The sequence below is a fragment of the Crocuta crocuta genome, unplaced genomic scaffold (genome assembly GCF_008692635.1).
Source record: "Crocuta crocuta isolate KB4526 unplaced genomic scaffold, BGI_CrCroc_1.0 scaffold176, whole genome shotgun sequence".
NCBI lineage: Eukaryota > Metazoa > Chordata > Mammalia > Carnivora > Hyaenidae > Crocuta > Crocuta crocuta.
In genome coordinates this window covers 7,093,472-7,108,697 of record NW_027531905.1, presented here as the reverse complement: position 1 = coordinate 7,108,697, position 15,226 = coordinate 7,093,472, and the positions used below count along the sequence as shown (strand labels likewise).

Here is a 15,226-nt window from a genome sequence, read left to right as displayed (position 1 = left end):
TATATCTGTACATATTATTTTAAAATAGGTGATACATACATCAAAATGTAAAAAAACTATGTTTTTGACAGAGTTAAAAAATATCTTTTTTTGGTACTAGATGCTATATTAAACATATTCCTTTCTATGATTTTTAATTTTTTCTTAATGCATTGAAATCTTTTTTTTAAAGTTTATTTATTTTGAGAGAGAGAGAGAGCACGAATGGAGAAGGGCAGAGAAAAAGAGGGAGAGAAAATCCCAAGCAGGCTCCATGCTGTTAGTGGAACTCCTGAACCGTGAGATCATAACCTGAGCTGAAAAGCCAAGAGTCAGATGCTTAACCAGATGAGCCACCCAGGCACCCCTATGACTTTTAAAAGTGTGAAAGACTAGCCTACTAGACTATGATGTCATGGTTATCTTTTAAAGTAAACTATATTTTCCAAATTGTCTATAATAAAATTAATTATCTCTTCAGACAGAAAAAAAAAAGGATGGTATTGATTTTCTAAACAAGAAGCTTCTTACTAAAGATTTGAACATCTGGTCAGCATTTTTTAAGCCTATCCTCTTAACTAAGTACTTGAAAGAACTCCTGTATATTATAAATTGAAAACCAGTATTTTTGAAGGGTGGTAAAAGAGCAGGGATTGAGAGCAAAGTACAGTGTCTTAGTCTATCCATTTGTTACCCAGGTGTGGCTACAGACGAAAGACTTACCTTACCTACTGCTATCACTTCATATTCTTCACTTACCAATTCTAACTTAGGTTGACTTTAGAGTTGATAATTTCCTTAGTTTTCACATCTAAAAATTTCTACCAATAACAAAGTTAAAGACCACAGTTTTCGGGAGCCACCAAAGTCTATACCTAAGGTGTGACTGGGGGATTATTCACCATCTGTCCACATATAATTCCTCCAAGATGTACCTCGATGAATTCCCATTTACAAAATTTTGAAATGCTTTGCATTTTTGCTGAATACCCCATCAAAGGGACTGAGAAACTGGAAAGGCAGTCCTTATTCACGGACAGATTTATTCCCATTATCTTTTCCCTTCCAAACCCTAACAAAATTGCCAGCAATGTTAGGAGTCACATTCAGTTACCGAAAAAAGTAATCTACAACCTACTTATGTGCAATGGAGTAGAATATCCTGATTAGAAATAATAGATTTAGGTTAGAAATTCAGTATTTCCAAAGCTAATTTTAACCAGAGTCATCCTTAGAAGTGTAATCAGTCACTGAGCTATATAAAAAAGGCAGTGCAACTTGGTAAAAGCTTAAGAACAAAGTGTTAAATGGTAAAGTATAATCTGAAAAGAACGACAGGTTTGGTGACAAAGCAGAATGCAAAACAAAAATGATATATAAATACTAAAGATTTTGTTCTAACTTCAGATTAGCCATAAGAAAAGAAGTATATGGAGGTAGAAAAAATTTACATCAATGTAGACTCTTTCCCAAGATTAGAGTCTAAATAAAGGTTCAGCAAACTACTGGCTCACAGGCCATATCCTGCCCACCTGATTTTTCACGGCCCACAAGCTAAGAATAGTTTTTATGTTTTTAAATGGCTACTAAAAAATAAAAAGTAAAGACTATGTGACAAAGACTGATGTGATCCTTTAGAGAAAAGTTTGCTAACTCCTGCTCTTAAGCTAATAAAATAACTTCACAAATCTGAAGTATTCTCAACACATATTTTTGTTCTTTTCACCATTAAAGAAAAATCACCACTTTGAGAAAGTACAAGTTATCAAAGATAACAACTTTGAGAAAGTAAGCAATTTAAAAACACAGATTCTATAATGAAACTAGTTAAGAATGAAGCAAGAAAAAGATCAAGACTTTACTTTTTAAAAAATGTTTACTTATGTTTTTAGGTTTTATTTATTTATTTTGAGAGAGAGAGAGAGAGAGAGAGAGAGAGAGCGCGCGAGCACGCAGGAGCAGGGCAAAGGCAGACAGAAAAAGAGACAATTCCACATATAATTCGACGAGGGGCTCGATCTTGAGAACTGTGAGATCATGAACTGTGTTGAAACCAAAAGCCAGATGCTTAACCAACTGAGCCACCCTGGCGCCCCTACTTTTTTGTTTTTTAAAGTAAGCTCTATGCCCAATGTGGGGCTCAAACTCATGGCCCTGCTGAGATCAAGAGTCCCACGCTCTACCAACTGAGCCGGCTAGGTGCCACAAGACTTTACATTTCTAATTATTATCATTTAATAATTAGTATTATTTCCAGCCTTTCAAAGAGAATACACTTTTATATCACAGACAGAAGTTACTAACATCCTTTGCAAATGAGGATAAAGCTACTTAAATTAATTCAACATAATAAAATGAAGGAGAGGCATTCCATATATTTTCCTTCACTCCCAACCAAAGTGCTATTTTTTAATTTACTGAAATGGTAAAAAACTTGTCTAAGTGAAATCTACCATGCTGGCAAAAGTTAATCGTAGACAGAACACAAACATTTCTGGTGATAACAATAAATAGGCACAATCCTTTTGGAAAGCAATTATAGTATTCACCAAGAGCTATACAAATGTTCACAGCCTTTGACAGAAGGTAATACCACTTCTGGCAAATGTGCTGAGGAAAAAGGGTTTAATTTTTTTTTTAGATGATAGTTAAAATGGACATATACCGAACATGGCACCCTAAGATGTCTTACAAAGAAAAGTTACATAAGCATTTAATACGACTCACAACCTTATCCCATTTATCTATTTTCAAAATGTACTTCAAATCCAGGCATCCACCAACACCACTACTCAGTCCATGACAACTATGTGGTCTCATGCAATTTCTTACAACGGCTTCTTAGCAGGGATCCCTGTTGTTACTCTTATGATATGTTCTCCACAGAGCAGCTAGAGATTATTTTAAATGTTGGCTAGATCATGTCACTTGTTTTCTTAAAGTCTTCAAATAGCACCCCTTCCTTTTTAAAAATAAAATCCAAAGGCCTTACCACTCTTCTTCTTGGACACCTCTATATTTCCTCCACAGCGTGTATTGTAATTTCTAACTATGTATTTTTGTGTAATTTTTAAATTACTGTCTATATACCATCCATGACGGCTGGGCACACATCTGTTATGCTCACCACTATACACCTCATGTGTAAAGTCTTGAATACAGTAGGTAATCAGTACTGTCTGTTACATAAATGAATGAATCCATTCAACGTAAATACATGCATACACCATAACACAGTCTTCTACAAATAAGAACAAGTTTAAGACAGTGTAAATTATATTAAAACAATGAAGTTCTAAATTTTAAAATTATATTAAGACTCTTAATAAATTTTGTATTCAAGCAAATTTATATAATATGAAACCTTTAATATAAAAATATAAACAAAGCAATATATAAGAAAGATTTAAAAACATTTATGGGATGGAAGAGAGTAAGACGACAGAGAACACAGGAGCCTTCAACTGTATTAAGTTTTGTATCTTGAAAAAGGAAAAGGATTTACACCATATGTGACAGAATGTTAAGATATGCAAAAGCTGGTTGGTGCATGTACCAGCTTCATCACCACTAACAACAGATTTTATACTTTTCTTTTAATTTTTTTAAACATTTATTTATTTTTGGGAGACACACAGAGAGAGAGAGAGAGATCATGAGCAGGGGAAGGAAGAGAGGGAGACACAGAATCTGGTGCAGTCTCCAGGATCTGAGCTGTCTTCACAAGCTCGACGTGGGGCTCGAACCCACAAACCATGAGATCATGACCTGAGCCGTAGTCAGATGCCTAACTGACTGAGCCACCCAGGTGCCCCTTTATTTTTCTTTAAATTTCTGTCAGTTTAGTAAGCTAAAAATTCTTACTGATTTAATATCCATTTCTTTAAGGACGAATAATGTTATACAGGATTTTTTTCCTATTTCCATATTTATTCCCATCACGTGTCCTTTGCCCACTTGGAATTTTCACCTTTTTTGCAATGACTTGTATAATTTTTTAGAGTGTTTTCCAGTTTGTTAAAACACTTTTAAGTGCCGTTTCATGTATAGAAATGTATCTGTAGAATCATTAAAGAAATCTGAAAATTAAGACTAAATCATTCAAGATGAGATAAACTTGTTGACATCCCTGTCAATTTTCTATTATAATTAATAGTAACCAAGTTACTCAGTATGTTCACGCTTTAACACATTCAATTTAGTTTTCCAACTCAGGCAGTGAAACCCTGACGTGGGAAGATACTATAGTAAACAAACAAACAAAAAAATAATACGTGAGATACGGTGATAAGCCTATCACAAGCATTATCCCATTTAATCTCCATCTTCATGCTACTGATTCCATCAGATGCTCTTGTAAATATGAACAGGACTGCTGAAAATGTCAGCTGAAGTATTACTTAGGGATTTACTTTTGAAATGTTTAATCAGGTTTTCTTAACGCGTTAAGTACCAAAAGTACTTTTCGCATACTGCTAAATAACATCTATAGCAAAAACTGAGAAACTCACTTTTACTCTCTTAATGCTCAAGTATTTTGCTACTCTTCCAAAAGACTGTTTGTATCCATCATAGAATGATGTGTTCCACACTACTGTTTATAAGCCGTCCAGGATTGTTATAGAAAGCTAGTTCTCAAGGACAGCTAGGATCCTGTATAACTGCCTAGCATGTCAGAATTGCAGCAGGGAAGAAACATGGAATCTGAGAGATATAAATGCAGGCTTATGAGCTCATTCCCACCTACCCACTCGATTCTCTCTTGGATCATAGGGACACTTACAAAACATCTACTAAGTATCATATACTATGCCAGGAATTCTAAAGTTTCAGACCTCAAAGAGCTAGGTCTGCTAAAAGAAATACGATATGCAGATAATGAAATAAATGCAACACCATGTGCTGGACAAAGCACATCCGTGGCACACAGGAAGAAGAGATCAACTTTGCTTGTATGAGTTGAGAAGGACAGGGGAGGAGAGGGGCCACTCCAGGCAGTAAGGAGCAGAGAGAATGCAGAGAAACACAAAACACTATGTTGAATACATGGAACCAAGAAGTTCAATACAACTTTAACTCAGAGGAATTACAGGTAAGTAGAAGTGAAATTCCACAATCAAGAGGTCAGCTTATGGAGGGTCTTGTCTGCCACATTAAGACATTTTGAGGGGCGCCTGGGTGGCTCAGTCAAGTGTCCGACTTCAGCTCAGGTCATGATCTCACGGTTCATGGGTTCCGTGCTGACAGCTAGCTCAGAGCCTGGAGCCTGTCTTCGGATTCTCTGTCTCCCACTCTCTCTCAAAAATAAATTAAAAAACATTAAAAAAATAACTTCAAAAAATTTTTTTGAACTCCATCTTATACTAAATTACTGGAAGGTTTTTAAGTAGGAAGCAAAGATCAGATTTAGCAGGTTCACTGTTAGCATTATTATGAAAAATTACGGAAAGGAACCAGGTTGGAGACCAGGAGATGAGTTAAGAAACTATTACAAGAAACGATAGAACCTGAAGGCAGCAACAGCAGTATAGACGGAGAAGTGTAAATAGTTTTGAGAACTATTTAATGGGTAAAATTGGCAGAACGACCCTCATACATTGCTGGTGGGAATGTAAATATTGCAACCACCGTGGAAGAGTCTGACAGCTGCTCAAACAGTTAAACGTAAAGAAACCACATGACTCAGCAACTGTACTTTCAAGTATATACCCAAGAGAACCGAAAATATATATTCACACACAGAAGTGTATACAAACGTTTACAGCAATGTTATTCAGAATAGCCAAGGAGAGGAAACAATCTAAATGCCCATGAACTGATCGATAAACAAAGTATGGTATTATCCACACAACAGAATTTTACTCAGCCATGAAAAGGAATACGTAGTAAACCATGTCGTAACATGGACGGACCTTGAAAACATTACCCTACGTGAAAGAAGCCCAAACACAAAAGGCCACATATTGTATGATTCCAATTATATGAAATATTCAGAACAGGAAAACCCAGAGGCAGAAAGTAAATTAGTGTGGCCAGCAGCCAGCAGGAGAAGGGACTAAGGAATGACAGCTAATGGGTATGGGGTTTCTTTTGGGGGTTGGGGGGGGTTCACAAAAAATGTTAGGGTCATGTAACTTCGTGAATATACTAAAAACCACTGAACTGTATATTTTAAAGGGATGAATTTTATACTGAATGAATTATATGTCAATTTTTTAAATGGCAGTTTACTGACTGGGCATAGGTACCGAAGGGGAAGGGGAGAGGAAAAGAGGAGTTCAATTTGGGTCATGTCAAATTCCCTAGGCGTATGGGTTTGACCTGGAGGCAGCTTGATACAGAGATCTGATGCTCAGGACAGAAATCTAGGCTAGCAATATACTCCTAAATCTTCAATCTGTGGGCAGCTGCAGAACTTCACTAACTTACGGTGTGAGTGGAAACAAATTACTTAATGTCTCACATACTCTAAGATGTTGTTCCCTCAGAGGTAAAAGTAGGAAAATAGTAACATACAGGACTCTGTACACAGATTAGGATTAAAGACTATGAAAATCCTTTATAAAATGAAAAGTGGTATAAAAAGGTTAACTGATATGTATATGACTTTATACATTACATTACACATGGTGTTATAGGCCGAAAAGGTCAGAGGGCAGGCTACTGGCTACTAGAAACTATATGGCAACAGTATCCTGTTTTTATAAGATCACTGAACATCTACACTGAGACTACTTTTTGCAAAACTGGTCACCATATTTCAAAATACATATAATGGAGCTGGGGCAAGCTCCAAGGAAAGAAAGCTAAAACTCTGAAGACTAAAAAAAGATCTGTTTTGGTTAGGGTGCAAGGGTGTTAAAAGAGATTGTTCTCATGACAGAATTTTTGATTAAGACATCGATTAAAAGTAAAAATAAAGAAAACAAACATTCCTTTACTAAGGGAGGAATACTTTAAATTATGAGAATGTTGAATCTTAGCTTAAGACTAGAGGGAATAAAATGTACACCACTTCCAAGAGATGAAAATGGATCAAAAATCTGAATAAACTCAAGGAAAAGTTGCATAACAGATTTTGAAAATCAAGATATAATAAGCATACATCTGTAACCTACTGAAGTCATGTGGCACCCTGCCATAAATGATCACTTGATGCCAAGGACAAAATGTGAAGCAGGATCAATCATGGATCCAATCTTAATAATTACAAATGCCAATATAATTTTCATGTTTTATATTATATATCTCTCAGCTATTCTTTAATTGGCCTAATACCAATTTCATTATCCAAGATACATCTGCATTATTCAATTTGTTGAGTCTTTAAAAAGAAGGAAGAAAGTAAATTATGAAGTAATCTAATGGTGTCCACCATGTTAGTTACTTTTCTCCCTCAAAAATGAGTATTTACTTTTCCCTCTCAAACAGTATACGTTCATTTTTAAAAACCAAATACTACAGGCTTAACTCCTACCACATTTTATGTACACATCCACATTGCTTTTATATACTATATGGAATCACACTCTATACAACGTACTGTGATGCAGCTTTCACAATGGATATTTTTCAAGGATGGTACATATAGATCTACCTAATCTTTTTGACAACTGTATAATACAATTTGTATAGATATACCATAATTTAATTTACCCATTCCCTACTGGTAACCATGTGGATTATTTCCATTTTTAAAAATCATAAACAACACTGCAATTAACATTCCTATGTAATACACATCTTAAACATTTATCCAGTTGAATCCTTGGGATAATATTCCTAGAAGAGAAGCTATTTAGTCAAAGAACATGCAGTTTACATTCTGATACATATTGCCAGTTTATGTTTTGATACATATTGCCAAATTGACCTCCATAAAGTTTATAACAAGGTACACTCCCACTACCTCATAAAGAGTACATACACTTGCCTACACCCTTCCCAGCATCCCTACCTTTATAATCTTAGCCAATATCAAAGTAAAAAGTGTTATTTATTGTTTGAACTTGTATTTCTATATTAATGAGGTATCTTTTAATACGTTTCTAGGTCATTTGTTTTATTTTCTTTATTTTTGATGGATAGGTTGGCTATTTATATCTTTAGCCTCTTTTTTTATTCTGTTTGGGCGTTTGCTTTTTTCTAATTCATCCATGAGAGCTTCCTGATTGATATATGATGCAAATATTTTTCTCAGATTTCCTTGTATTTTTGTTAACGAGGTCTTAATTTTCATGTACCCAAACTGTTCCATCTTTTTCTAAATGTTTGCCTACAGTGGTTTAAGAATACTTTGAAAATGCAAAGGATCCCTACTTTTCTCAATGGAGAAAAATATTTAATCCCAATACCACAAATATAAAAGCCAACCTGATGTTAATTCACTCAATCTGTTTTACTTAACATAATACTGCAAGAACCAGGATTTAAGACTGGTATCATTTATTTCAATACCTGTCTGCTATAGAACTGTAAAATGTATACAAGGTAGAACCAGAACCTCTCACCATGGAAGAAAGACAATTAATGGAGGAAGGTGAGGAAGAATGAACTCACGAGTTTTAAATAAAATACATTCCTCAGCCTTGATCATTGAAAAGGGTCTAGAAGCAGTGACATCCCAGCGGCAATAAACATACCTAACATCCAGGTCTTTTTTTTTTTTTTTTTTTAAGTAATCTCTATTCTCAATGTGGGGCTCAAATTCTGACCCCCAAGATCAAGAGTTGCATGCTCTACCAACTGAGTCAGCCAGATGCCACTCCAACATCTAGGTCTTAATTTCTAAATACCACTCCCCACTAAAAGGAATTAGGACTCTTTGGACAAATGGCTGAATCCACACTGAAGACAGGGAAAGGACAAGGTGAACCTAGAACACTGTGCCAGAAAGTAAGAAAGAGCTCGGAATGTGACAGAGACACGCCAAAAGATACAGAGGCCAGCTTGAAAGGAATTCCACTGGCCACATCAAGAACAAATTTGAGATCAAAATCAATAATTACAGTAGTAGATTTTAACATATCGAATAAAAAGAATCCAGGCATTCACACTAATGCAACTAAGAAAAAACAAATAAGAAGAGGGAAGAGAAAAGAGAGAGCACTTTTTTATTGCAGACTGGCAACTAATAGATGTAGAAGTAATAACAGGGTTATAAGATGACCTGCTATTTTGCAACCACTATGGTGGTAATTTATTCTGGCCAGAATTCGCAGTGGATGCTACGTCCCACTGGGTGCAAGTATGCTGGGAGAACAGGATAGTTATAGTCCCAAAGCGTCTCCCCACAGGGTACATAGTAAAGAAGAAGATACCTTTACATTAAAAAGAGAAAACTGATAGACATCACCTTAACCAAATAATCAATGTAACCAGGTGTTCACTGCATTACTTTCCCATAGTCTGAAAAATTTCAAAATAAGAAATTAAAAAATTACCTAACATAAGCACTGTGTCCCTACTCAATCCTCTCAAATATTTTATTTTTACTACCCATTTCTACTAATTTTATTAAGATTACAATAATACACCTGTTCCATAAACCTACGCACTCTTTGACAATACAGTTAAAAGAGACGCAGGAAATCTAATGCCTTCCTAAAGCACAGAGACTCCAAATTAAATAGATGAGGATCACTGTCTAGAAGCACTGCTCTTCAAAATATATCCAAGACCAGTAAGCTTCATGAAAGCAGTGAGATCTAGTCCCTTTTGCTCAATGTATCTCCAGCCCCTAGGAAGCCTGCATGGTACAGAGTGGGCACTGAAAAATAATTATGGAATTAAGGAATTAGTTGCATTGTTAAAAACAGAATCTTAAGAGATGCCAAATCATAAAAACCTGTTTTTCCTCTCACTTCCATTACCAACTTTCACTGTACGTTTGTAAAGCTTTGTATTTTTAAAAACTCAAGCTGGAATAAAACATGTCTGATAATTTTTAACATTAAGGCCTAAATAAGCAGTTTTTATTATTAAGTAAATATTTATTCTTAAATTGACCCAAACAGAGGCCGAATTTGATGTTACTTTATTCTAAAAGTGAGGTGCTCACAACTATTCTACAGTACTATAAAATCTACAAAATGTGAACTTTCACAATTCGCCACTTTCCAAAGGCCCTTTCTTAACACCCCATGAAGCACATCACTAGGCTTTGAACTCGAGAGTATCTCCTGTGTGCATGAAGAAAGTCAGAGCTGAAGTGCCACTTTTTATTTCCTCAATGTAAACATCAGTGTTAACAACCGACCACCTTATTTTCTCCTTCACTGCCATGTTTCCTTTCTTAGTTAGAAATATTCACCTACACATTTAATTAGTAAAGCCTAACTAGTCCACATAGCAGTCTTAATATTAGCAGAGAATAAAGGTGATATTTTAAACTTTAAAAAATTAATCATATAAAATATGACTTTCAAATAAAAGTTATGGGGCACCTGGGTCAGTTGGTTGAGGGTCTGACTGTTGATTTCGCCTCAGGTCATGATCCCAGGAGTTGTGAGATCAACCCCCATGTTGGGCTCCACATGGAATGTGGAACCTGCTTAAGATTCTCTCTCTCTGACCCTCTCCCCCACTCATGCTCTCTCTCTCTCTCCCCCCCCCAAAAAAGTGTTTTTAAAAAAATAAATTTTATTTCTTTAAAAAATAATAAATGTTACATCGTTATAAATTGATGTACCCACAGTTTAAGTAGGGAAAATAGGGGCGCCTGGGTGGCTCAGTCAGTTAAGCGTCCGACTTCGGCTCAGGTCATGACCTCACGGTTCGTGGGTTAGAGCCCCACGTGGGGCTCTGTGCAGACAGCCAGCTCAGAGCCTGGAGCCTGTTTCAGATTCTGTGTCTCCCTCTCTCTCTGACCCTCCCCTGCTCACGCTGTCTCTTTCCCTCTCTCAGAAATAAATAAAACATTAAAAAAAATTTTTTTTAAATAGGAAAAATAACCAAACTTTGTATCTCACTGTTATTTATAATAAAGACGAGTAAACTGACCAGTAGAGGGCACTCACTTGAAAGGGGAACGCTGGCCAAAGCCTAGAGGAAAAATGCATGTACAAAATCACTGTCTACCTTATTTTAAAAACAATGTCTTAACAGAATGCTAGAATAAGCTAATACACTTTAGTTTAGAAAAGGTAAAGTTTAAATCTGTGTTACAATATCTAACATAAATCCTATTCAGAGACTTGAATTTGACAGAGAGATATGTAAAGCTTTCTGTAACACGTGAGTGTCTCAACCTCAGCACCACTGGCATTTGGGGCCAGATAATTTGTGGTGGCAGCTGTCTCGTGCACTGTAGGAAGTTTAACAGCATCTCCGCCCTCCACCTCTCGATGACAGTAGGAGTCCCCCTTCTCAAGTTGTGTGTGACAACCAAAAATATCTCTAGATATTGCCAAATGTTCCCTGGGAAGCAAAGTCACCCACCCCTCATTGATAACTCCTGGTACATATGTATAAAGCCAGAAAAAGAACAGTTGACAACATTATCCAATGATTTTCCCACACCACTCTTCAACATTGGCTTAATATTATAAACGTTCTCTCTATAATGCCTTATTCAGCAAGCAAATTCCATAATTAATATAAAAAATTTTTAAAAGAGAAACTGATAAATCTTGGTGAACAAATACTCCACAAGCTCAGAGCTCTACAGATGGAACAAATCAATCCAATCACGAATCCATCTTCCTCAGTAGGAAACTTGCATCAAAACGGGGCACAATACGGAGACTGAATTCTAAGTGTCACATTAACAGAAGCATCGAAATGTCAATGAATTACAGCCTGGAAAAAAATACTTCTTTCTACATCTATTTTTACTAGCATATTATATCCAGTAGATACACAGAATATATTTACTAATCGATCAATGGATCATTTTGATCTCGATGTCTATAATAACTTGTATGTTTTTAAAACAAGATTTTTCTCTGTCAAATTTTACCTTGGAAAACACATTTCAGAGAATGTGTTTTGATAACAAGCGATCTCTAAACTGTAAAAGCTTATGTTATTTCTAGCCAGGTACTGTGCTTGGAAATTGCTCTGACGTTTTAATATTCTTGTATCACTAACGATGACTTCATTATCTCTGGATAACTCTGGCTAACTTCGCAAAAGATAAAGGTAAAATGTTTCAGAACAGGAGTAAAGTTGATTATCATGTGCATAGCCTCAAATATAAATGTGCTCTATCTATGCGTCACACCTGTCTAATTCTATGTCGTATCTCTGTCATTAAGATGCCACTGGAATAGTATGCTAAGTTCAAATTTTGGTATACTGACAAATCTGAATCAGCCTCCAATATTAAATATCTTCCTAACTTAAAGACGAATTTTTCATTTTTAAAGTTATATACAAAGGTACAGTGGAAATCCCACTTAACCCAGTCTCAGAAAACTTAAAAGTTCCATTACTTACTAGCTAAGTATCCTCAGGCAAGTTATAACCTCTCAGAGACCATTTTTATCTATAAAATGAATCAATGACCACCTTCTTTATCTATCTTCTAGCATAAATCTTTATAAGTTCTAAGCCACCAGAAAAGGTATTATTTAATTCTTTAAAAATTTCTTTCCATGTGTTTTAGTGCAGGAAAACTGATGAGAATTCCAAATGCGCAGTTCATGTCCTCTCTCATTTTCTCTCTGACCTACATTATTCACCAAAGAAATCCTAACTGCAGTAGTGATACCCCCAAATCTTTTTAACTTTTTACGAAAATACCAAGTCAGCACTTTTGCTTAACTACTATTTATTAAAATAAGCTACTAACTTGTCTTGTCTTTCTTGTATTTGAATTACTCCAAGAATTTAATTTGTAATTTGGGAGACAAGAGACAACCTCAGATAGCTTTGCTTAGATGGCTGAACTCTGGAGGGAATGTCAAAGTTCCAAAGTTCACAGGTAATCAATGCTTTCAGAGTTAAGTCTTCTGGATTGGCAGAAATCATAATCAGAGTTATGGGTCTGAGCTTAAAAACTTTTTCTACTTTCACTCAAATAAAGGGTTAATTTTTGGTTTTACTTATTTTAGATTTACATCATACTTCAACAATTTTGACAGAAAGGCTTCCGAACATGTTTTGTCACATTATCTCGTACAGCATTCATGATCTCTGATAGGAAACTGAGTGTAATGGAATTCCTCAGATTGAATTTCAGAGAAGATGAGGGCACTTCTGCTAAAATCATCTTCCAAAATCCCAGGAAAACTTCCGTGTTTAACCTGATTTCTATTAGAACTTCCTTTTAACTCTGACTTAAAAGGAGTATGCCAAGTAACTTGGTTTTAGAGTTGGGAGAACTATTTAACCCTCCTCGAAGAAAAAGAGAAAACAAAATAAAACCATCATTACAGCACTGAACTGACTTGTCAAGGGGAAACACAGAAGACTATTCCACAGGTGGTCCACTTCAGTTAGACTCTTTCCCTTTACTCGTGCCAATAAAAGCTGGCTCAGGGTAAATCAAATCTTTGCAAATAAGCATTATTTCTCCTTTTCTCTTCTGCAGTACCAAAAATATCTGACATTTTCCCCATGAAGTTACCTAATCAATCCTCAAAAGCTCTAACTGCATAAACATCTTGCCAAGGCCACCAAGGCCCTCAGAATCTACCTCAGTGCAGTCAAAGTGTCTCCTGAAGACATCACACGGCACAGTCCCTTAACAGGGCATCTTAACCTGTTCCAGATTCCACAGCGAGAGACTCAGAGAAAGTTCTGGGAAATTTTTCAGAGCTGATTAAAAAACTGATAGGATCCGCAGATCCAGAATAAAATGCTAAGGGATTAGGACTGCCTAACCTGGAGCACCGAAGTCTAAGAAATGATCTAACAGTATAAGGCAATTCCAAAGACGAGGTGATATATTTATTTCCATCTCCACTGATGTTACAGCTAACATGAATATTCAGATTACGTATAAAATATGCTCATAATTACATTCTGGAAGTGAGTTAACAAGGACAGTTATGTGCCATTCCCTCCTGTAGGTCTTTTGGATTAAACAAATCCTTATCGGCTTGAGATAATTTGAGTACAGCGTTGCCAGAAGGCAGTAGGAAATACTCCATGACCTCTCAAGGTCTCTTGCAGGCCTTTATTCTATTATTTTGCTCTTGGCCTATATACTTTGGCAATTTTTCATGAAGTTAATTTAAAAATTATTCATTAATCAATTTGTAATAAGAGCAATTCTAAAATTTCCTTGAGTAAGTTCAGAGAGCTGCGAAGCAAAGGTAAGGATTGGATGCGGTACCCTTCTGTACGACCTGATATAGATACAGACACAAATACACAAAGAATGAGCATTTTAAAACGTATCATTTGGCTGTAGGTTCTCTACTACTTTAGTGTGAAAACAGGAAAATGCTACTAATTGCGTGTGTTTTTTAAAAACAACCATCAAATGATTACATTTCACCAGTGCAATTCAACTATAACTTCTACATGTGACATAAAAATAGCGAAACACACAAAACATAAAACGGCCACATTTTTTTTTAAATGACTGTAAGGCAGGTTGTCAAGTCACATTTTTACCCTCTCATAAAACTCTGAAATACAGTTATTGTCAAAAAGCACGTATACTAACATACAGTGAACGTTATACATCTTCCTATTCTCTGGAAAGAATAAAGGCTCTCCATATCTCTGGTTACACAATAAAGCCATGGAACCCAAGTACTTTTTAGAAAACTTCACAAAATCATTTTCAGTATATCTGCCCTGTAATGAGTAGTCACAAAAAAAAAAATGATCAGAGAAACGCTTTTTTTTGTACCCAAAGAATGGGCCTGCACAAATCAATATGCATAATGTTAAAGCAAAATTTACCTCTATCGTAGGATCATATTCATCCACAAAGTGATTCTGAATTAGCTGTATCGTCAAGGCACTCTTGCCTACGCCACCAGCTCCAACTACCACAAGTTTATATTCAGTCATTTTCAGCAGGCCTTATAATAAAAATAATGAAAATGTGACTAAATTAGAACATGTGGTTAATATAAATGAGAACACGAGCTTAATATAACCCACTCTATCAATACTTTTCAACACAAATTCACCTTTATATACAAAATCACTTCAAAATGCCTCACAAAATTCAATGATGAAAACTTCAGTTGCCTACAGATGAGTGAATACTGTAATGAACTGCACTTCGCTTACAAACTCCCCCATCAACATCTGAGAAAAATGCATTCAGAGTACAAAGTTCTTT

At 35.7% G+C, this 15,226-nt stretch overlaps 1 protein-coding gene across 2 annotated transcripts in view; it reads right to left on the bottom strand.

Annotated features, from left to right (window-relative positions):
• KRAS (KRAS proto-oncogene, GTPase) overlaps positions 1–14,956 on the bottom strand; it is a 35,734-nt gene extending 20,778 nt beyond the window's left edge. For both annotated transcript variants that reach the window (XM_077774593.1, XM_077774594.1), the window contains exon 1: positions 14,839–14,956. In XM_077774593.1, coding sequence (XP_077630719.1) covers positions 14,839–14,949 — 111 coding nt within the window. In that variant the 5' untranslated portion in view covers positions 14,950–14,956. The remainder of the gene's footprint in view (positions 1–14,838) is intronic.
• Positions 14,957–15,226: the final 270 nt, after the last annotated feature.